This window comes from Platalea leucorodia (assembly GCF_965183815.1).
Source record: "Platalea leucorodia genome assembly, chromosome: Z".
Classification (NCBI taxonomy): domain Eukaryota; kingdom Metazoa; phylum Chordata; class Aves; order Pelecaniformes; family Threskiornithidae; genus Platalea; species Platalea leucorodia.
Window position 1 is genome coordinate 14,570,679 of NC_138858.1, and position 24,372 is coordinate 14,595,050.

At 35.7% G+C, this 24,372-nt stretch overlaps 1 protein-coding gene across 6 annotated transcripts in view; it reads left to right on the forward strand.

Moving 5' to 3' along the window:
- NIPBL (NIPBL cohesin loading factor) overlaps positions 1–24,372 on the forward strand; it is a 158,846-nt gene that overhangs the window by 68,962 nt on the left and 65,512 nt on the right. For 4 of the 6 annotated variants that reach the window (XM_082337165.1, XM_082337166.1, XM_082337169.1 and 1 more), the window contains exons 8-9: positions 3,219–3,312; positions 12,834–13,466. In XM_082337165.1, the coding sequence (XP_082193291.1) occupies positions 3,219–3,312; positions 12,834–13,466 (727 nt within the window). Of the gene's footprint in view, positions 1–3,218; positions 3,313–12,833; positions 13,467–22,130; positions 23,875–24,372 lie in introns of those variants that run through there. The other 2 variants (XM_082337167.1, XM_082337168.1) reach the window with 2 other exon arrangements.

Sequence of the window (24,372 nt, forward strand, 5' to 3'; positions counted from 1 at the left end):
TGAGAGAGTTAATAGTTTTATTAGTCATCTTGGTTTTTTTAAGTGCAAGAATTATGCTGCTTAAAAAATATTAGCTAAAAAGTAGTATCTTGAACAAAGAGAGTGTTGTAAGGAAGGAATCTATCATAATACACAATCATCAGATGTTTTTCTCAGTCTCTTGCTGGTCAGCAATGCAAATTCTTCAAAACAGGAAGCTGTTCTTGGCACTAAATGTACGTATATCCCCCAACCATGTTAGAGGTACACTATCAAGAGGATCTTGGTTTTGTTAAGACAGGATTTTTTGAAAACTTTATTATTAGGGTAATTTATTTCATAATTTTTAAAGAGGAAGTATTTAAAAATATTCATCCCTAGTTCTGTGATCCAAGCAATGCAACTACATCATAGTTCATGAAAACTTAGAAATTAAACTCTTTCAAAACAACAGACTATAAAAACATAAAGCATACCTGCATTGGTTGGTTTAATTGGAGAAATACTAAACGTAAAAAGTAGTAAACGCTGTAAACTTGCACTTTTATCCCTTTGTGCATTTTCTTAATGGAGCATAGGTGTTACATTTATTTGTAATTATATCTTTAAAAGCTGATTTTAGTAGCTATCATGCAGAACACAGTTTGAAGAACTTGGATTAATTAAAGTTCTGCATCTGTGTATGAATAATAAGCTTAATCATAATGTTGCAGCCTTTTCAGAAGCAATGTGGCCTTTGGCAAACATAGTTATGAATGAGGATTATTAAAGCATAACATTTTAAAAGTTTAATTATTCTGTATTCTTTTTCTTAGTTTTAGGATCTTATTGCTTTAAAAAATGTGAATAGTTACAGTATATTGTGTATTTGTGATATATGATTCTACAAAATCAGCACGTACACACCTGAAGGCTCACTACACATACGCTCCATTTAAGGACAATTTTTCGGTAAACTTGAGAGCCTTCCTAGGATATAAGTTTGTGCTTACATATCACCATTTGATGAAGGTCTGAACTAGGAAACTGTAAATGAGCACTTCTGAAAATTTGTAAGCTATTGTAGGAATGGCATGTGTACCAGAAAGGTCATCTACCTAGTTAGTCTGTTTAGTTAATTTAATAGAAGTTGCCTTTGCCTATGTCTGCGGCAATCATGGGTAGAGGACTTCTCCTGTCCTGAGAAAACATATATGCTAAAAAGTTACTAAGATCCACCCCACCACCACCCCCCCCGCCCATATTTTGTTTTTTTGGGGAGATTTGTTATAAGTCAAAGATAAGTCAGGTTTGAAAAAAATCAGCTCCATAATTTCAATGTAGTAGATAAATTAGTAACTCATCAGGAAATTAATTGACTTACAATAACAACATATAAGTTTAAGATACAGTTCTTTTTGCTGGGTTGAATCTGAATATTCGATTTCTTTGCACATGAGGCCTTCCTCACATGAGGCAACAACTCTTTTTGCAAGCACTGTTGCAAAAATAAGTAATTAATAGCACAGCATGAGTTCTAGATTCATTGTGCTGTGGGAGGAAAAAAAATATCTAATAGAATTGGTTTTTAAGTGCTCATAGATGGTGAAACTCATGAAATCTGGTTTTGTATGGATTTATATTCTTTGACTTGTAAGCACCTTCAGTCCATAAATTTCGAAACTCTTTCCTTTTCCCTAAACAGTGTCAACTATGCTTTCACAATGTGTAACAAGTACACTGTCTTGTCTATGGCTACGTGTGTGGAAACTGGCTGTTTGGCCACTGTCAGAGGGAGTGTGTCTTTGCCTATCTATGCAGGATTCTATCTCCTTGAAATGCCAGTTTAGCTTTCTAACTTGCTACCGGCTGCTGATTTTTTTCATACAGACATGTAAAAATGTAATTGCAGTTGAGCCTTCTAACATTCTGTTAATCTGGTTGAAATTGGTCAAAAGGATAAAAGGTATTTATCAGACAGTTAATTCAGGTGTGGAAAAAAAAGTTACATGAAAGAACTGCGTGTATTCAGATACCTCAGTAGAAGCCACGTTAGAATATTAGCTACTGAAATAACCAATTAAATTGGAAACAGATTAAATAACCTTAGAACTTCTTTGGAGACTTCCTTTGTATGACTTTACTTTTTAAGAGAATGGACTTTTTGTGATTTGTTCATAATTACAGAAATTGTCTCTTCATGGATGTAGGGGTTGTTAGTTTGTTCTTTCCCAAAACATTCCCATAGATGTGTAAAAAACACTGCTAAAAATGGGAAATACTATTCTACAGAAGTTTAAATCTAGTTAGGGCATTGAGTGAATGAGTATACTCATGACCAGCAGAGGGCTCCATGAAAGCAATAAAAAAACCGTGGAACATTAAATGGGAATTTGAATAGTGGGTTTCATATTTAATTTTAAGGTAGTGTGGGGGTAAAAAAGGCACATTTACATTGTTCAAGATAGAGCGTGGGCATCATTACATTGTAATTAGTATTATATTATGAAGAAGTTTGTCATAAATTATTAATTCCATTGAACCAGGTTCTTCTGTGCAATACTGAGAAGACAGTAGAACTTGTTTGCCGTGTTGGGGAAGTGCTTTATATTGCCATTGAGTTGTTGCCTGTCTAACTGTCAAGCCAGGCAAATAACAAGCTAAAGTCACTCCAGTTGTGTTTTACACGAGACTGTCTCGGCTGCTGCAATGGGAGTGCTAGAGATTTTGTTGAGTCCTGGTGTGTGTAGGCTGGAGGATATAAACACAAAGCGTTAATTTGTTTAACTGTAAAAGTAACATGGCATTCTAAATCATCTTTAAGGGTAGAGTAAGTGAAAAAATGGTGAGTTTGTTTTAAAAATCTACACTTTATGCCCAATTTCTTTCATTTGGTATTGTACAGAGGTCGTGTATCTGCTTTTCGTCTCTTTACTATGAGTGCTTGTAACAAAAAAGTTCTAAATGGAATCTTGGTGTAAACCAAAAGTGCTTGTTTAGCTAGAAGACGTATATAGATTTATTTTTCGTGTGCATGTTCTGGTTATAGACTCTTCTTAGGGTTGATTGTGCTTTGGAATATTGCCTATATAGTAGTCTAATAGCAGTCTAAGTTAAAAGATTTTTATGTAAATAAATATTTTTCTAATACTTCTTGTATACTTTTTTGTCCAATCCATTTTATCAGTATATGTGCTAATTTCAGTCTTTATCAAGTGTTCGTGTTCATAATGTTAATTTTTTACCATTGTCATTTTTAGGATGGCGATCCTTCAATAAGGAATGCTGCATCTTTTTCCTTGAGGTCACCACAGTCAGTCTGCTCTCCAGCTGGAAGTGATGGAACCCTTAAAGGTAGTCTAGCAGTCATATATATCAATGTATTTTTTCCCAATTTTAAAAAACACAGAGTTTAAAGAGGTATTTAGTTATTCCTCCTGACTTCTGTATTCAAATAGCACTAGCAAGTATGTCATTAAGTTCTGGATACAAAATTATTTTGAGCCCTGATCCAGAAGAAATTTCTGAAGGTCTGAAAATTGACTAATCATCCATCAAAACAAAGCTTAAATTCATGGAGGACAGAAGGATTTAAAATCCTTTTCAATATGAGGATTAAATTCTTTATAAGAATGGTTTCAGTTGCTCTACATAAGAAATGGTTTAAAGGCAGCATTACGAGTATTGAACTCTTAACCAGCTCAAAAGTGTTGTAACATGCAACACTTGTCTTTAATTGCAATCATGAAATTTTAAGAACATGAAATTAAAAGTAGTTCAGTGAACTCAATACATACAGCATAAATGAAGCCTGAAAGCCTTAGCTATGGAAAAGGAATAGGGTGAACTGTCAGTCAGTTGAGAGGGAACAGAAAAAAATCTGCTCAGAATAATTCTTTATGCTAAAATCTGGAATGCATACTGCTGTTTTTAGTATTATCCCTAAGAAGCAATGACTGAGATACATGAGACTTAGCAAGGTAGGGATTTGGGCATATTCTTGCTAATTTACTTTTCCAGTGCTTATATATTTACATGGCAATAGTAGAAAGATCCAACAGTGCTTTCTTCTCTTTAGCCCTCAAACAAAATCTAAGTCTTTCTGGATGGTCAGGTTAGGTGGAGAGGGAGAAAAGTAGATGGGGGAGATTCCAGAGAAGGTGAAAGTATTGGCCTTATGCAGCCTGGATAAGAGATGTCTCTTCGGCAGGGATGGACCTTAGAGCAGCCTTCCTGTACCTGTGAGGTGATTATAGGAAGATTTGAATTAGGCTTTTCAGTGTTGTGGAGGAAGGGTGAGATACAATGTACTTAAATTTGAACGGGAGGTTCTAACTAGGTCTAAGGAAAAACTTTTTCACTATCAGGACAGTCAAGCATTGGAAAAGGTTGCCCAGAGAATCTGTGCATTTTCTGTCCTTGGAGGTTTTCAAGATCAGGCTGGGTAAAGCCCTGCATAATGTGGCCTTGCTCACCCTGCTTTGAGCATGAGGATGGACTAAGGACCTCCTGAGGTCCCTTCTTAACTGAATTATCCTATGATCCTGTGACTGCTAAATGATCTCTGTGGTTCATCTTCTGTAGGCATGTACTGTGTTAAACAGTGGTAGAAGAAATGTGGCTCAAGTGGCAAGTGAGAAGTACGTGAATAGCATGCCAGCAGCATCAGTATTTCAGGAGGTCTTGTGCTAAAGGACTTGTAAGACTTCTCTAAATGGTGAAGACTAAATGTGGTTGGTTTTCTCTCTTTGTCAAGCTTATCAGTTTAACAACATTGTGAATCTAAGCTACTTCTACTCAGATACATGATTACCACTCAGCCAGAAGAATATTTGAATTATTTTTGGTTAAAGTTGCTGATATTTCAATTGGCTGCCTCAGAACCCCATTTTGAAGGGATATCTTTTCAGACTGTTTCTGAAAACAATCTTATTGTGCAGTTCAGATTGTAATATTTCAGCATTAGAGGGACAGAAAAAGTGCAAGAGGATTTTTTTTTATTTATTTATCTGTATGTTGGCTTTACTTTTCCCGTTGATAAAGCACACAACTGAAATAACTGTTATTAATGGTGCTACCATTTTGCCTTCTTAAAGAGATTAGTGAACCCTGATGAGAGAATCAATTCTTGATGCTGCAAGAATCTTGCCAGAGATTTATTTCCTCTATTGTCGTATTTTAGAAACGTGTGAAAGAGGTGTGGATAATTACAGTGGTATTTAGAACATGGGATCCCTGACAGTGAGTTTTTGGCCTATGATTTGGAGTGAAAGTTGCACTGATGAATTTTCCAGTGACGAACAAACAGCAAATATCTATGCTGAGCTTTTTGTTGCTACTCTCATTAGCCCTTAAAAGTTTGGTTGACAGGTTGCAAACTTTGATTAAAAAAAAAATTAGCAAAATACTTAATTGTTTGTTTGGGAGGCCAAAAAGAATGGCACTAGGCATCATCAGTCCAGAGAGAGATCTCAGGAAGGATGTTATAATATATAAGCTTTCTTATATACCATAGAAACTTGAGGCAATTACCAAAGGTATGTGTACAGATTGCATTTCTGTACTTTTGGCATGGAAGTAGAAAGGGCTTCTGGAGTCTTGGAGAGTGTGATTGCACAGTCTTGAGTTACTTTAAGACTGAACGTAGCTGTCTGACAGAATCTGAATGAGGAAGAAGTTTGGTTTGCAACTCAGGCAAATATTTGAGAGATGGCAGAAGTTATATTTATTATTTAGGTTGGTTAGTCACTTAGTGGAGTAAAATTTCTCTGTTAAAGAAACCTTTGTTTCACTTCTGCTCCAGTAAGCTGAAGTTGCTGAGAGCAGCTGAAGTTTTATCCAGAAGTTCTAGGCTGGTCTTTATCCTTTCTTTTTTATGTAAATGTTATATTTTTAGCTATGCAAACGGAACAATGGCTCTGCTTTCATGTCATCTGCGTTCATCTGTTACCACATCTACTTCCTTAGGAAATTCATTTCTATGAATTCATCTATGAAGAATTAACATGGAGTACTTTACTTTTATTGATCTCATAAAATATTCTGTGCATTCAATTACCCAAGATCGATTACTCATCAAAATCCTTTATTTATTTGTTCTACTTTCCCACTGCTCTAGAACGTCAGAAAAGATGTTTTTTGGGGTTTTTTAATTTTTTTTTTTTTTTTTTTTCAGGACAGCTTCTAAAGATCTGTATAAAGGAAAGCTGTCCACAATGGTTATAGTCCATTGCTTTTCAAAGAAAAGTGTTTATATCATTTACAATCCTGTTTCCATACAGTTTCCTGAACTCCTGGGAAAACATCTGTAAGGACTAGCAACAACCATTATTAAAATGTATAATTTTGCACTCTTTTCCAGAAATAAGTTGTATTTCCCTCCAGAAATTGTTAATGGATATTTGATTATTTTCTGAATAATTTGGAAAGATTACTTTTATTTTCTTAGGGATTTATAGGATTTCTCCAGAGAGATTCCTCTACACTTGGTCTCTGAATTTATAGTGGGTGGCAAGAAGAATTAGGAATCTCCTCAAATCTGTAGTACAAACTTCAGTGCTCTCAAAGGTACTTGTTAAGAAAAATTATCATTTCACCCTCTCTTCTTCAAAAGAAAGGTGGAAGAAATTTATTCAAAGATTTTCTTCAGAGAGGGCCAAAATAAACTGTTTGTTTCAAATAAATTGTTTCTTTCATCAAGTCTTAATTTTATATGCAAGGATGCTTCTGAATACAGCAGTTCCAAGCTAGAATAGTCAAAGCTGAGTTTTTCATGAGGCATTTGAATCTCTGGAGAAAGTGGTGGAACTCTTCCCTGAAAACTATTGGAAGAGTATGTGGAAAGTGAATACAATCTGTCCCTAAAAACCTCCCAAATGTGTGTTCTTCTTTGTCCATCTCATATGCTATCCCTTTAAGTTTGAATTTTAAATTAAGTTATGCTCTTTGGAAATGAATGTCAACATTGTCTGTTAATCAAAATAAGTAATAATTTCTTTATATTTAGTACAAAACTTGGGAAGATTTCCAGAAGAAGATTCTGTGATTTTAGAAAATACAACAGGAAAGGACTTGGAGGCTTCTGATCTTCTCACTCTCATGTTGAATGAGCTGTACCAGTATCACTCTCAATAACTTCCATTTGTTTTTTTTTTTTTATTAAAGTGTCAGTAATGGAGTTTCCTTACTCTTGCAATGCAACCTGTTCAAATTCTTGGTGCTACAAAGCTTTTCTCCTAATGATTAGCCTGAATCAGTTTCATTGCAGTTAGGCATGGCACCGCCTGACTTCTTTCCAGTGGGCAAGGAAAAAAATTCACGTCCTTTTATATAGCAGTCATTTGCATATCAAAGAATGTTATCACGTCTTGCACTGATCTAATCTTCTACAGACTGAGCAGCATGGTTTCTTTCTATCATTTTTACATAAGTCATCATTTCTGAGCTTCTAATTGTCTTTGATGTTTTTATCTGAATTCTAATTGGTCTCCATTTGTCTTGATGTTGTACTGTCCTAAGTAGTAAATACAACTCTATTTGAAGACTTAGAAGGATGAGTAGTCAGAAAAATACCACAGAAGACTTTGTATGATACTACTATTGTATATGAGAGTATAGCTGCTCTTTGGTGATAACTTAGATTCTTATTGCAAGTTGTTCTAAACATATTGCTGTCTTTCTGTAGAGCTTGTCTATCTTCCTTTCATGTTGTTACAGCTGCTCTTTCTCAGATGAATAAAAAGTTTATGCTTCTTCTCACTGAACTTCTTTTGTTTGAAAAGGTTATTCAAATTAGTCAAGAAAATTGTCATATTTTAATTCTGTTTTTAAAAGCAGTTGTGGGCCTCTTCCTCAAAGACTCAACACCAAAAGCTGTTATCATCTTTAGATTACGAAAATACTGTCTAATTCTGTTACATGAGAAGTTATTAATGACAAGTGTTTTAAATTACTGTTCTTAAGACAGTGCTCTGGCAAGCTGCACTAGTTCACCTATATACCCTTCATCCATTTTTACCAAGAAAAATTGATAATCTATGAACACAGTTTTGCTGTAGGGTATACTGCAATCTTACAATGTTTTTGTCTAGATCAGACTTCTTCAGCTTGTTAGTGAAATTGTTATGAGAAGCTATATAGGAATCCATGCTAACGCCCAGATATGGCACTCAGTTCTCTTTAATCCACAAGACCTACTGCTTTATGTAAGAAAAATTATTTTGATTTGATTATACTTATTCTTAACACATTTACTTTGGAATACTACCTCTTTATTATTATCTCAATCTTTACAGAGAAATTCTTGGTTCTAGTATGTACTTAAATCATACAGACTATGTATAATACTCTGCGTAGTCCTTTACCATCCTTTTGAAGGACTTTTTTTCCCTTTTGAGTCTGCTGGAGGCACAAATTCTCAAGATTATTATTACCACTTCTGAGATTGGTTTAGCCAGCGCTCCAGGGTGAATTTATCTGATTCCATTTTCATGAAAACATTCCATTTATGTGAAAGTGGTAAATAGGATTGTATTAAATTAAAAAAATGAGACACTTCCATTTACACATTGTAACTGCAGTCTCTTAAAATCTTTAGTCAGTAGTGTGTTCCTCAGATTCTGTCATCACCAGGTTCTTAGCTTTTCCAACAGACAACACTGTGAATGCAATATGGATGCCCTGGTTCTTTCCTCCTTCTCTGGCTTCTGCCTTTAGGAACTTAAGGTATAATTACTCAGATGTGAAGTCTAACAATCCACATGTAGCACATATGCATTCCTTAGAGCCTCTCTTTCCAAAGACCTTTCCAGTAAAAAGTCTGGAATGCTGTGTCCAGGTTTGTACAACAATTTGGTACCCACTTAAATAACATTCCTGGAGTCTCAAGAATCACTTTGCTATGGATTTGGAAAGGTGTAGCACTTGAATGTTCCTGAAATTTCTCTCCAATGTGCCATGAACCAAGTATTAGACATTAGTCTTCATTTGTTCACTAGTAGTTATTTCCAGCTTTCACGCATAGGGAACGATACTTCTCGCAAAAGAGGATGTAGGATGAGTGGAAGACTTTCTGTCAACATCTGGGAACCTATACCTGCAAGGGAGTTAAAGGAATATGAAGATACTGTTTTGAGTGACCTTTTGGAAGTTGTTGTTGCACAGGTGGAAAGCTAATAATTCTTTAAAATTCTGTAAAATATGTGACTCCTAAGTTCCTGGTAACCTTAATAGTTGTTGTTTAACCGTGTGGATCACAACAAAGACTGTGATCAGTGGTGTGACTTTGGTGGATCAGCTTTGAAAGGCAAGTGGTCTTTACTGTGAAGAGGCTCAGAGGTGATCAGAGAAAGCATCATGAATGCTTAAATAAGATGCGAGTACTGTGGTGTGATTAGAAAGTGTGCAGACAAAAACCATAAGATGGAGATGTCAGTGATGTGTGCAGTCTCCTGGACAGAAGCTTATTTGTTTGCTACCTAAGTTACTGATGCACAGTAAGCAAGGGAAGCCATCCCAGGGGTAAACAAACAAGAAGTGATTTTGAAACTTTACATTTTTAAGAAGTCACTGTCGATGCAATGCATTTTATAGTAGCTTGCATTATAAAGGATTTGATAAGAAATCAGTCAAGAGTCACAGAAAAAAGGTGTTTACAAATTGCTACAGCAGTTGACAAAACTTATTCCATACTCGGTGCCATCTACCAATAGGAATCAGTAGGAAAACTAGTTAATTTAGAGAACCAGTCCCAGAGTTATCATGAGTGGTCAGGGTGACTGTTACTGAAAGACTACGGAGGTATTGTTGATGGGTGTATTTGTTCTCTGTAGAAGCCTTTTTTCCTGTTGATGGTAACTGCTTCTCAGTTACATTTGGTGTTATCTGGTTGACCATCAGTATTTGCTGTTCAGTAATGACACAATGACCTTCCCTAATCAATGAAGAATCTTTTTATCTCACAAGTTTTACATATTCCTGCCATATAAAAAGAGATTGCACAAAATTCTTTTACTCATACTATGAACGATCAACTACAGGAAGTCAGATCTTTTTCTCCTGAATTACCGCAGAGCCCTAATTTAGTCTCAAAAGCTGCCTACATATTTCTCTGTTCTAAAAGAATATTCTGAAATTTGGTTCACTTCCAAAGATCATTTCTGAAGATCATCATATGATTTACTACATTGACAGCATTTTGTAGAGCAAACCTTCTCAACCTTGGAATCTCGAATGGTTCAGCAAACAGATCATACCTGTCTGTCTGTGTATTCTTTCCACGAAAACATTTCTTCTGTTATCAACAAGTCTGATAAGAGCTTTGTTCTCAGACATATAATGGCTTAAGCCTTCTCCAATAGGAAATATTCCAGACTCACTTCAGCAGTAAGGCACAACTCTCTCTGTATAATGGGTGATGTTTTGTCTGAAGTCTGAGCATCCAACACAATGTGGTACATGTTCAATGTCTGATACCTGTTCAAAACTGCTAATGTCTGTGGTAGAGTGAAACTGTTCAAGAATGCTTCGTCTTTTTCAATTTCTTTTCAACTCAATGCATAGGTGTTGTAGCTTCTAAGCCTCCTTGTTGCCGGAGGCTTAACCATTGTTAGACATTTCAGAAATATGTGAAGTTATTGCCAGAACATGTACTCTTAAAATGCAGCTTATAGGCCTTACTATCACCACCTTTCAGGAATTTCCTTCAGGAGGAAGATGCTTTCAAATATGTATTCGTAGTGCTGCCTAGGAGAGGGAAAACTTTACTTTCATTTCTTCATTTACTGGATTCTAAGTATGTTCAATGGAATGCACTGAAATCCTTCTGACCTCCTCGTGTCAAAGATGACCCAAAGATGAAAAGAGTCACCTTGTCTGTTGCTGCAGTGTTATTTTTCAGCATGACAAATACCAAATCAGAACAATCTTGTCATATTTACTTAAAAGTTTAGGACAAGGGAGAATCAAATCTGTGTCCTCTATTTGAAGTGTAACTGTGAAAACCAGTAAGTGTTCCATTGTTTCAACTTCGGAAGTATTCATTTATGAGATAATTCAAGAATGACATGTCAGTAAGATCTCTTTGAAAAGTTTTGAGCTGCCTGTAATATTTGTAGAAATGAAAATGCAGCTTGTATTTCCTGAGTGGTAGTCATTACCATGAAAGAAATTGGTAGCTAACAATTTCTGCTGTACATTAAGACAATTTTGTAAATTACCAAAACAGACAGTAACTGGGGGGGGAGGGAGCATCACAAGAACAGGAATCTGTGGTGAAAGGCAAGTGAGAGATCTTCATAGGGTGTAGCCAGGACTTCAGTACTGGTGGTTGAGTGTGGTATCTAATTTGAGGAGGGGAAGTGGAGTAGTGGAAAGATCTTCAGAATCAAGATGAGTCAAAACAGGGCTTGCTAACATTGTGGATGTTATTGGCAGAACATGGAGTTGTTGCTGATGGTCAAGAAGAGGTGAGATAAACCCATTTTATAGCCTGCTCTCCACACACAGAACTTATAGGACTTCTCACAGAATGTGCTAGGGAGAGAAAATAAATATAGCAGTCTGTGCAAAGAAGTCATCAGTAAAGGCACACCTTTCATGTGAATTGAAGCTTTGCTAGAGGTATCCATTCTTTTTTTCATCTGCAGGTCAGTACATTGGTTGATGATTCTTAATATTTCTTAAAATATCTGGTAGAAATTTAAGCTGCAGAATAAAGCTTCTTTCTTGTTTAGTGGTGTGTCTTGAATGAAGCACATGGGGACCTGTATTCCAATTCTTTTTTGATTTTTGATAGAAGTACTGACCTATGATGACCTGAACCAGAATGACTAATAATAATCTCAGTCACTGCTTTCTGAAGATCAACATTCCCCAACAGATGAATGAAATCTGATAAATGTTTGGTTTCACAAGAGGAAGCTGGCCCTATTGGTTCAGCCAATAGGCTTGTCTTTTTTTTTTCTTTTCCCCCACACTAGTATTCCTTTTTAAGCCAAAAATTATAGCTCAAAATTATAATTGGAACAGGTTAAAAAGCTACTCTATTTTTCAAAGCTTTTTTCTGGGCTAACAGTTGTGGGGAGCTGGTTTAATTTGAGGAACAAAAAATTTAAACGTGATGAATTGGAGAATGTTTTTAATTAAAAATGTCCTCTTCTAAAAATTTCTCTAGATAACACTCAAAGCCTGGAATGAGTGCATGTGGAAGTAAAAATTCATACATTTAAAAAAAAGGGGAGGGGGCAGATAAGGCAGGGAATGGTAGAAAAATGCCTTAAGACAATTACTGTTTTCTAGATAGTAATGAGTGGGGGAGGCTGGAATGAGTTTACCTAAAATAAAGTCTAAAAAAAAAAAAAAAGTTGAAAATGAACTGTCAGAATCAAAGTTAAGAAGGTTGTATATGTTTTGATTTATTTTTTTTTTAATTAAAAATATGTGGCTGAAATGGCTAATGCCTATACACTGATCATTAAGTCTTTATCACTGGACCTTATTAAGAATCTTTCTGATCTTTCCTTTTTCTGTAGTCAACTTGCTTTCATTGTCTATTTTCTAATAGTTAATATTCTGAAAATGTAGGTACTATTTTTATTTATTCTTTTTTGGTGGTGGGTTTTTTTTGTTCCATCTTCTCTGAAATGATCCCTTCTCTACCTGCAGTGGACTGCTAAAATTCCTAGGAAATACACTGCAATTGTCTGGATTACATCTTGATCTAGGAATGATGTGCTTCCTACCAATCTTATTTAGACCTTTTGTGAACACAGATATATGTAGAAATACACATTAAAATTATGTAGGTTATATTTAGTGTGTTTTTATATAAACATGAAACAACATAACTGTTCAGTTTTTCTGAATTATTATTCTAGGATCAAGACAACCTTTAATCCAACAATCTCAGCCTCCACCTTATTCATCACCTAGAGATGTTCCCCCAGACATATTGTTAGATTCTCCAGAAAGAAAGCAAAAGAAACAAAAGAAAATGAAGTTAGGCAAGGATGAAAAAGACCAGACTGAAAAAGCTGCAATGTATGATATCATTAGTTCTCCTTCCAAGGACTCCACTAAGCTTACATTAAGACTCTCTCGTGTAAGATCTTCGGATATGGACCAGCAGGATGATATGCTTTCTGGTTTGGAAAACAGCAGTGTGTCAGAGGGTGATATTCCTTTTAATGTGCAGTACCCAGGACAGACTTCTAAAACACCCGTTACTCCACAGGATGTTAACCGCCCACTAAACGCTGCTCAGTGTTTGCCGCAGCATGAACAGACAGCTTTCCTTCAGGCACAACAAGTGCCTGTTTTACAACAGAACACTTCAGTTGCTGCAAAACAACCTCAAACTCCTGTGGTACAGACACAGCAACAGGTTTCGCAACAAGGAACTATAACGTCATATGATGAAGTAGAATTGGATGCATTGGCTGAAATTGAGCGGATAGAACGTGAATCAGCTATTGAAAGGGAGCGATTTTCAAAAGAAGTGCAAGATAAAGGTAAAAGGATTGTGTGTGTGTATACACTATATATATTATATAAATATATATATATGCATATAAAACCCATATATATATATAAAAACTTCCTGTCATCGTCACATAGTTCAATTCTGTTTACTCAGTGTAGGTACTTCTGCGACATTCATCTCCATTCCCCTCCAACAATGAACTGTAATCTCTCATATATGCATATTTTTAATATCTGGTATTCTTTATTTGGGGTCTTAATGGATGGAAAGTGAAGTTCTTGTGTTTCAAAATTCTTTTTAAGCTACTCTTACTTTGAACCATGAGACTGAATGAAGTACAATTGACATTGTTTATAGTTTCTAAAATCCCAGCAGTACCATAAGTCAAAATTTGTCATGTTTTGCTAGTTGAATTATTAATTAACTATGTATGTTGCCTAATTTAAGAAAACACAGGAAAACTCTTTTATCCCATTTCTATACATATCCCCCTTTGAACATAATGTGAAGGAAGTGTTAGATTAAAATCACGCTATACTTTTAAAGGCAGTGTAATGACTGGGTAATCTATACTACTATGTTGTCTCCAATGTTTGTTCAACTGGATATTCATTATTATGTAGGCATTGCAAGCTTTAGAGAACTACTATATATCTATATGGTCTCTAGCACAGAACCAGATGAGCCTCTGAAATGTTTTCTGTTCACTTCAGTAGCTGTACTGGTTGTCTTAGCTGATGTCAATGAATCTGTCCTCTTTGGGGTTTTTTGTTTTGTTTTGGGTTTTTTCTGCTGTTAACTGGTTTGAAGGTCTTAGGCTTCAAAAGTCTTAAAAGTAGATGCAAAGCCCACATGTAAATCTTGAAGATAAGATGTACTTTATAAATTAAATAGTGATAGGTTAACATAAGTATTTTTCAGAAGCTTCCTCTGCACTGTGCTTAACTTCTGAGAAAAAAGTCTTTTATAGTATAATGCTAATTTGTTAGATACTCACAAGAAAAATCCTGCAGAGTGGAAAACGGCACAAATTCCGATTTTGGAAGTTCATAGGTGAAAATGGTCCATTTTGGACATACTTGCATGGACACAACTGAATTTACATGCAGTTTGGGTCTTTAACTAGCAGAGAGAGCACACATTTTCTCCCTATTCAAAAATTTTTTTTTTTTTTTTTTTTCCTGTTTTGAAAGATGCTGGGGCCAGGGGCAGGAGGAGAGAGAGAGTTTATGTGTGTGTGTTTGTAAATGTGGTTGTTGCAATTACTAAAAAAGTTTAACATTTTAGTTATTTCTTATTTGGTAACTAAATCAAGTCTTTTTAGGAAACGTTGTTTGTGAATATATGGAGAAAATATGTGCTCACCTCAAAAGAGATCTCTACTGTCTTTAATTTTGATTTAATGAAATGGCAAATTTGTTACTTTTCTTAAATCTTATCTACTAATTTTAAATTTATTGATGGAGAGCTTGTTGTTTGTCTCTTAATACTTTAAAAGCTGCTTTTATATCCACACACTTCAAGTTGAATCTCCAGCACATTTTAGCTGAGAAGCATCTGGAAAAATGCACTGTAGATTTGATGGTGCACAGCAGCCTTCAAACACTTAGAGCAAGACTAAAACACACTTTCTCTTTTGTTCTAGCTTTCAGGAAATGTTGAGCATTAGTTGTAAAGTTTGTTTACCATAATTACATAGCCACGGGCAGACTCTGATTTCTTTCTTTTAGGGAAAGGAGTGATTTTCATAGAATGTGATCTCTCCCCTTCACTACTGCTCAATAAGCAACTTACCAAATAAGGATTCCAACCTTATGTTTACCTTCTACCTGCATCTTCTGGCAGGTCTCAGTTCTTCCTGAGTTCCTGCAATTGCTATCAATCAGGTGCAAGAGTTGCTGCCTTATATTGGGCCAAATGATCACCATTTATTCACTGGTGGTAAGTTGCCCCTATGCTAGACAGCAGCTCTTTTCATTTGGGCTGCTGAGGTTTCAGCCATGAATGAATAGTATTGAGTAGAAGGATTTTTAGCAGTCTTGGGACAGATTTCCTGAAAAGCTGTTACCTTGGAGAAATATGGTTCTTATTTTTTTGGTAATGCTTTTGCTGTTGCTTGTAAGTTTGTACTATGTCTGCAAGTTGATACACTCTGGGATTGTTCTAGTTATAGCTGTTTGGTTTGGTGTGACTGCAGGAGGAAGATTCCTCTATTGTTCCTATGGGAATGCGTCTGTTAGAAATATATCCAATGATTTCTAAATATGTCATTCATTTTTGCGAAGCTGCTTACTGTTTTTATGCAAAAACCTGACATTTGTACATATACTGTAACTTCAGATCACATTATGTCAAGAAAATAGTGTGATTGTAGCATATACTCGGCCTAATTAGAACAAGACTGCACAGTGCTAGCTGATGCTTTACAATAGCAAGCATCCCTCTAGAGGACTTACTCAAGATGCTAGCACATGCTGAAATCTGCATGAAAGCATCCTTGCTGCTTTTGTAATCAAGGCATGGGAATACATATTACAGTGACACTATACTTCCTGTGTAGGTACATGTTGTTGTCTTCCATAAATCACTTTGAGTAGAATTGTACTTGCAAGTTTTGATAGAAGACTAGTGGTTTCTTCTGTTCTTCTTTTTAGATATGAAATCTCTATAGTACTATGCTTCATCAAAGGTTTCAAGATGCTTCCTTTTTAACAGTAAGGCTTGGGTTGGATATGAGATGTGCTTTCTGAGGCTTGGAACCAATAGTGTAGTGGAACTGTTTATTCCAGAGGAGAGGCAGAGATTTTTTGGGGGGGGTTCTTGCTAAAAATCATGCAACTGCTACACTTGCCTCAGACAATGCTGAAGTCTTTTTTTTTTTTTTTTTTTTTTATGCTGAGGTTCTTTTATAATGTTTGGTACAGGTGGGAAATGGGAAATGGGGATAGGAGCCCTTCGGTAATTATAGTACTTTCTGTAATAAATTGTTAATTCTAACAAAACTTTTAAAATATTTAGCTTCCACCAAACAAAGTGGGAGGCAGTCTCTGTTTCAGAGGTGGAACTAACGCAGGGTTTCCCAGAAGTGCCTTCTTCTTTGAAAAGCAATGTATCTTTCTGGAACCTGATTGTCATGCTTTTGCTTTCTGAAAAAGGAATTCTTAGTGCAAAAATCACTAATGCAAAATCTGGCAGGTTTGACCTAATGTGTGTCAGATAGGCATAAGGAGTGATTTTATAATATAGATCTTTTGCCTCGTATCTGAGTGCTTTTCAGAGCTCTATTTTTGTAATTCTATCTTTTTGGTCTATTTGGATCTTGGATTAAGTGGATTATACGGTCTTTTCATCATGATAGAGATGTGTGAAATTTGAAAAAGTTGGTTTCATCCTCGTCCTCTGTGTGGAAGGACAAGAGTCCATCTCTTCTTCCTTCTTTTTCCATCAGGGAAGTCTCTCTGTATTGATTAATTTTGCAAGTAATTTGTCTGTATCTGTTAATGAAAAGAATAGTTGGAGGTTTTGGACATCAAGGCACTTGGCACCAGAAGTTACATTCTAATACATCTATGAGGTTTAATAGCCTCAGAATAAATAAATCAATCCATGGAACATGACATACCTCAGGTCTTCAGTTCCCATTGCCCCCCTCACAATGGGCTCTATACGCTCATCAGACACAAGTTGTCAATCAATATTAGATCATATCTTCTCTTTTGAAAGGATGTGTGGTATTACAGATAGATCCAGCTATTATTTATCAAGACTCAGATTATCTGAATTGGAAAAAAAAGTGATTCGGGAGGGCTAATACAGAAAGGGATTATCTTTTTCCACAACAATCAACAAGTAAACCATCCTCTGCTTAGGTGCATTGTGATATTTTGATGATATAATTTCTTTAGAAAGGTAATGAAGCTTCACGCACACGTTCTTCTCTTCTAATCACTGTCAGTAGTCACATTTCCTGTACTGCTTGGTTGAAACAAGTAGAGGTCCATATTCTAAACCTATCTTGTTCTTTTAACTGGAGTTGTGCTTCGTTCGCATTCTGAAGTTGACTACTCCAAGAAAGTACAGGAAATCCTGTTGATTTTTAGAAAATTGTCCCAGGAATTTCTGTTCTTCTCAGGAATCTTTTCTTCCTTGGCTGGGGGTGGCCGCGGGGGGGCAGTGTTGAGGGAGAAATTTCATTTTGGTAACCTCAGTTCTTTGCATTAAATCGTGCTTTGCTACTGTTCAGATCCAAGTGGGTTATTTTTGTGTATAGTCAGGTAGTTCAAAGCTAGTCAGTCACTTTCCATCTAAGCCTTTCCTAGAACATTGCATTAAGTTCTTCTTGTTCTTCAAGATTTAGACCTGCTACTGAATTAATTTTCAGGTTCAAGGTTTATACCTCAAGTTATTTCATGCTTTTCTAAAAACCCTAAATACTGTGAATCAAAAATATTTAAGATATTAATGTTAAAAGGAGCTCGGAGTCTTCTAGGAAAGGGAAAAGGGAAGATAACCTTGAAAATTACTCTAAAAAAACCAGAAAGTAACCCATCTTTTTTTCAGAGATTCTTTTTCAAATTGCTTTAGCTTTTTATTTTATTCAGATTTGCTAAATTTTAATTTGAGCTTTGCTATACATAGTGTTCATGGGTAGATTTTTAAGCTACTTCAAAGACACTTATATAATGCATTTGTCTTAACAAATTAAGGAGTTCTACTTTTATTTGTAAAAGTCACTGTTCTCTGGAGTTTGTGAGAAGAGTAATGAAATCATTAATCACTAACCATTTCATTGGGAGGCTATTTTTTTTTTTTTTTTAACTTAAAAGCATTAGAAGCACTTTTTAAATGAGACAAACCTGCTCGTATCTGTGTTTTTTTCCCTATATATTTTACCTCTGAGGATCTATTTTACCCACTTCTTTGGAATCTTACTGTGGATTCTTTGAATTAGGAAGAAGTGAAGCTGTAATAACTTTATTTCCAATAATTGGATCAGTTAGGGGGCATTTGGATGCCTGCTGTGGGCCCTTCTTTTTTTAGTTCGTTCCAAGCCCATAGCAGCAGAGACACACATCCCAAGAGTGTGAATCTGCCGGAGCAAAACTCTCAAAACTACAGTTATAGGTAAGTAACCTTTTTCTCTTACCTTTTAAGTTCTTATCCAGTGCCTCTCCCTTTCTCCCCATTACCCATCTCCCCGCAAAAGTTCCCCAAAGAGGAAACTAATAGAAGAACACTATTAAGAATGAATAGTTTGTATACATCTAATTTTATGTAGCCAATTAATGAAATGACAGAATGTGTAATTGTAACCAGTATATTAGCATTCATTTCCGAAAATATGTTATAGGGGTTTTATTTCCTTAAAAACAAGCTTTAAGTGTAGTCATTTGCATAGTGATCTTGTACAAGATTACTAGATCACCGTAATTAGAAGAATAGAAGATTACAGTCACTAATACCAGAAGTTGAAATGAGACAGTGTAAAATATAAATTATTGTGTCTCTATGTAGTAGGACAATGTGAGAATTAGGTATCATGGATTTTGTGTATACAAGCTTTCATTAGGTCTACATTTTGTAGTGTGACGTAATGGATGAAACTGGCCCCTTATATAGCTTTCCCAAGAAAAAGCAGCTTTGCAACCTCCAGTTCCTATAGGGGAGAGAGGGGGGGCGGGGAGAGAGAGAGTTCAGACATGTTTTAAGAAAATCAAGGGGAAGAAATTCCTCTTCTATCTAGAGAAATTGCAATTCAGTGTTGCAATGTTTCCTTCTATCTAGCAAAAACTACTTTCTTTTATATTTTTTATAAAAAATGAAATACTGATTGAATGAAAAACATATTTTTAAAAAAGTAGAGACTTTTTTTAATGCCATTTACTTTATTTTGGTGCTCTTGTGTAACATGAAATCAAATTCCCCTCTTTATCCCAGGTTGTGCTTTACGTAGGGCAGCACACAAACCTGCTCTTGTAAGCAGGTGTAGAAAATAACTAAAACGTAGCAGTTTGGTAAAAAGTCTGTGGTTTTTTTTTTTTTTTTTTATCTGCAGTGTAAACTAAGATTAGAAAATTAAATATAACTTGCATGTAGTGTATGCCCTTGCTTGTACCTATTAGATGGATGGGAGGATTTTTAATATTACTTAACCAGTAATGACTTTATTTTGTTCTGGGACAGCCACTTCTCTATAATGGATTTATATCTTGTTAAAGAAACATCATGTATAATTAATAAACCTTACTAGGAGTTTAAGCCCAGCATTTCTATAGTTCGTAGTCATCAAGTTCACTCTGACATCAACCTAAGAAGACACAGTGTTTTTTTCATTATCATGCAGTAGAAATGTTACTGGATCTAGTTAATTGAAGATATTTTTGAGTTCAAGGTATGATGTCAGAATAAAATCAACATTTGGAAGGGAGATTTCATAGTCATTGCTTATTTCTAAGCTGTTCATACAAATGAATTAAAAACTAATTGGATGTGTTAATCTGTAAGTGATATATAAAGTAAGTAGTTTTCATTAAGTCTACTGTTAGTGTGTTGCATTTATCTTGTGAAATTAGGTGCTGCATTGTTTGTTTCAAAGTAATTGCACTTCAGGTTTTGCTCAGATATTTTAACTGTTGAGTTTACAGAACTATAATTCTTCACAAAGCAATCGCATGGGTAAAACCCAGCATTTGTGTCAGAAAAATCTGTCTCATAAATAAATCAAAATCATATTGTTTGTAAAAGCAATATTAATTCAGGGAAGTTAAGTTACAGCTTCCAGTCTCTACACAAGTGTAGATGCTTGATTATACTTTTCTGTAGTTCAGTTCTTGTTATTTTCTAGTGTCATATTTCTATAGTTGACAGGGAATAGTGAATTACCAGACATCCTTAAGTAGAAAACTTTATAAGATCATATTTCATTTTCCAGTTATGCTGATTACATTATTGTTATATTTAAGAAAACAAGGAAGAGTTTACCAAAATGAAAATTCTGAAGTCTGCTATACCCTAAGGCATGTCAGAGATTCCTGTAGTCTTTTTGTGTTTTGTCCTGAATGAGTGTGGACTTCCCTCCTGATGGGCTTTCCTCTTTGCACAGTGACCAGAAGTTTGATGAAGTCTTTTAATGGGTTGCTAAAAATTAGCGGCTGCTCCTGTTGAAATGCTCAGAAATCCCTTCCTCTGAACTGCAGCAGCTGGAAGCCCTCTGGTCTTAACTTTGGAGACTTTGGAATTACGCTCTGTTCTATAAAGCTTCCTATACCAGGTTCATGACTGTACTTTCTTATTTTCTTCTGTAAGGGAGCAAGCAGTGAGAATGAAATTTTTGACCTGTGTTTGCTGAGTCTCTCCTTCAAGGGGAGGAGCTAGTGCTGTGGGAATCTCTTCTGCTGATGGGAAGAGTTCTCTTTGGTTGTTCAATTCTTTGTTTATTGGAATATGGCTTTAGAGAGAGGTCAGGTGAGAGCAAACTCTCATGGTGAGTAATACTGAATGTTCATGAAGGAGCAGAAAGATAAGAATGGGTATTTGCCCTCACTCCATTGATAGGTCATCCATCAGTACCATTAAAGTAATTTTAAACCTTCCTTGTACCCAGATTAGATTGATTGGTTTAGATTCTTGTGGTCTGCAGAACCCTGTTGGCTGGGGGGACAGGACGCTTGGACAACTTTGAAGAGTTCTGTGAAAAATAATTAAGAAAAGAAAACAGTTGTCAGTAAACATAGATTTGTTATTTAGACATGTAGTTATGTGTTACCTATTGAAAATTCCTAATCTTGACTGTTAGCTTAAATAAGATAATCTTGTACCTGGCTTCTGGCTGATTTGTCTCTGATATTGTTAAAAAATGGAATGTTTAACAATAAGTAATAATTGCTTTGGACTGGTATATTTGGTTTAAATTTGTTTATTGCTGATTTAAGTAATTCAAATAAGTCGTATTTCAAATGAGTGGAGGCATATCCCAGTAATCTCTGAAGAGTGTTAGAGCTTTAAAATACAAAACTCTTAATTGTTATGCTTTAAAAAAAGAAAGTTTGTACTGGAGTCATCAAAATGGTTCATCCAGAGTTCAGCATTAGAGGATCAGTCTTCTTTGTGGTTCTGAAGAGGAGTACCTTCACATTTAACCATCTCGGATATGAAGTCTCCAATTGAATGCCTTAAAAGGTGTAAATAGGGAAGTGATAATTTATCTGTTGTGTCTTTGTGATCATTCAAGATCACTCAGAAATCTCTGTTTTAGAGTCTACCAAACAGTATTAACAGAGTGGAGTGTTACCATTCTGCTAAAATGAAGCTTAGCAACCACGCACATGGTTATTATTTAGACTCATTACCTTAGATATTTACAAAAGGCCCATTTCAGTTTGCTAGGGCAAGCAGTTCTAAAAGTTTTTAGGCTATCATCCTATTATACTAATTTGTTGAACGAGTATAATCTGGGACTTAAGGCAATCATCAGGTTTGCAAGAACATAGTAACATCGGAGACTTCAGCACTAATGGTGTTCTGGCTGCTGCTTTGGAAAGGTTTCAGGTTAAACGGAAGAATGGAGATACTTCTTTAATACAGCTCTGCTCATCCAGCTGCTGTCCCTAACACTTGCTCAGCTTCCAAGCATATCTGTTTTCAGGATGGATATTCTTCAACTCATGATGGACTCGCAGTTTCAGCAGAAATGTATTTGAAGGTATCTGTGGTTATTCCAGTGCAATGTTTTTTTGCACAAAGGTTCCACAGTAATTAATTAATTTTTAAATCTGAAAGTACTCGTCATTTTGACACACACATATTTCCAAAAATGAAGGCCACAACCTGTCTCCAGGAATAACTGTTCATAAAAGGACAGGTGAGAGAGAACCTCTTGGAAATCCAACTGATCTTTTTTCCATTTCAAACTTTTGGTTCCTGTAATGTTTTGTTTCTTCCATCACAGTGACCCATTTAATTTGACAGAACATCTCTGCTGTGTTTTAGAATAAGGTAGCTTATGATCTTGCTTTGTGTACCAAGGTACTGCCTTTTGGTGAGCACATTGCAATGTAAGGAGAACATCCATGCAGATTTGCCAAGCCAAAAGGATGTATACATAAGAGAATAACTGGGATCAGACTGTGCTCTGAACTGTCATAAATTTGTTCAAGGAATTGAACAAAACGTAGATGTATTTTGGATGTCTCTACATTCTTGGGTGGGGTGGGAGAAGTGAATAATATTTCTAAAAAGGAAAGAATCTGAAAACAGCAAACTTGGATACCTGATCTCTAATAAGTCAGTAAGCTCTTCTGTGGCTTACTATGTATTCCTTTTATTACAAAAACTGTTACAAGTGAAGCAAAAAGATCCTGATCACACTTCATTGGTCTCAAGAGCTTGTGAGCCTACACGTTCAGAGCTGTGGCAAGCTTTGAATCTAGGTCTGCAGGATTTGAAAGAAAAACATTAGTCTGATATTTTGGCAAAGATCCTGATAATAAAAAGAAATTCTACTATCTATGGAATGAAGTAGATGAAACTTGGATACTGATGCCTTGAAGGATACGAAGAATATTTGAATGGATATTGTAAAGGTTCCTAAGTTCATCTGTTCGTCAAAACCCTAAGGGGTCTTGGGACTCATGCCTTAACAAAGTACATGTATGCAAACTTGTAAAAGAGAAGATATGAAGACATATGTTTTCAGAGGGTAATTACTCTCTCCTCACCTTCTTGATTCTCTATTGATTATTCTCATACAGTTCAAAGTGAGTTCAAGATTCTATAAAGCCCTTGAAGCCCAATGGTGTATTTCAGCTTTCAGATTTCTGCAGCTATCACGGCAACTTAAAAAGTTTTTGTGCTCGTTCAGTGGAGTTTTTTCATTCTGCTCGATGAAGATAGTGGCACTAGGTACTCATCCTACCTTTTATGCCGTAGTTCAACCTGATGTTTTCATATACTTGGGCCAGCTTTTTTGTCCTAGATCCAGAAATCTCATAGAGGCAAAACAGTAATGATCAAGGCTAGTTCTGAGGATCGCCATGAAGATGCACTGGAAATATGAAGAAATCTGTGAGTAATCTGTAACTCATCTGCAATCACCTTGCCATTTAGGAAAAGAAAACTTTGAGGGTGTCCCTTTCTTCTCAGATAAGACGTCAACAGGTTGTGGTTATAATAACTTTCTAAAACATCAGTATTCAGTTGTCAAGCGAGATGAAGAAGGTGCATCAGAAGAGTTCTGTATTTAGAGGGAATATGTATACCAAGTTTGTGATGTGAACATCTACTTATATGTTCTCAACTTAAAATTTGACATTTTGGATGATGAAGAGCAGCAGCATTTTGAGCCTGGTCAGTTACAGAAGTTCAAGCGAGAAAATTGGTCCTACTTGAATTGTTTTGGTTGTTTAATCTTGGAGCCTTCACCATGAGGGCTCTGAAAGGTGAGTTTTGGTTGATCCAGCTACAGTTGTTTAAGGCGTCACAGCTCCTGGCCATCTGCCTCGCTCCTATAGTAGGGAAAGCAGAGGGAAACATTTGCTTGGCTCTTAACTGAATCATTCAGCCTGGTAGGTTAATGCAAACCATCTTCACTAGTGCCTTAAAGTGATGCATTGGCCAGTGAAATGCACTTGTGGAAATATGAATGCGTGTTCCCTTCTGCTTCAGATGATAACCTCAGTTAAAGGAATGGGGCAGATAACTGGTAACAGTAATGTCTTAAAGGCTACTGTTAGATCCACCATCAGAGCTGTACAGGACTTTTTCAGTGTGGCTGACATTTCTGGGTTAAAATGAAAAAGCTGACTGACTTTTTCCTAAGAACACAAGTTTCTCAATTTGTGTTTCAAAATTTGAAGGGTTTTAATTGTGAAATAAGTTAATGATGTGTGTGGATGTATGTTTATTAACGTATATGTTTAAAAAAAAAAAAAAATCAA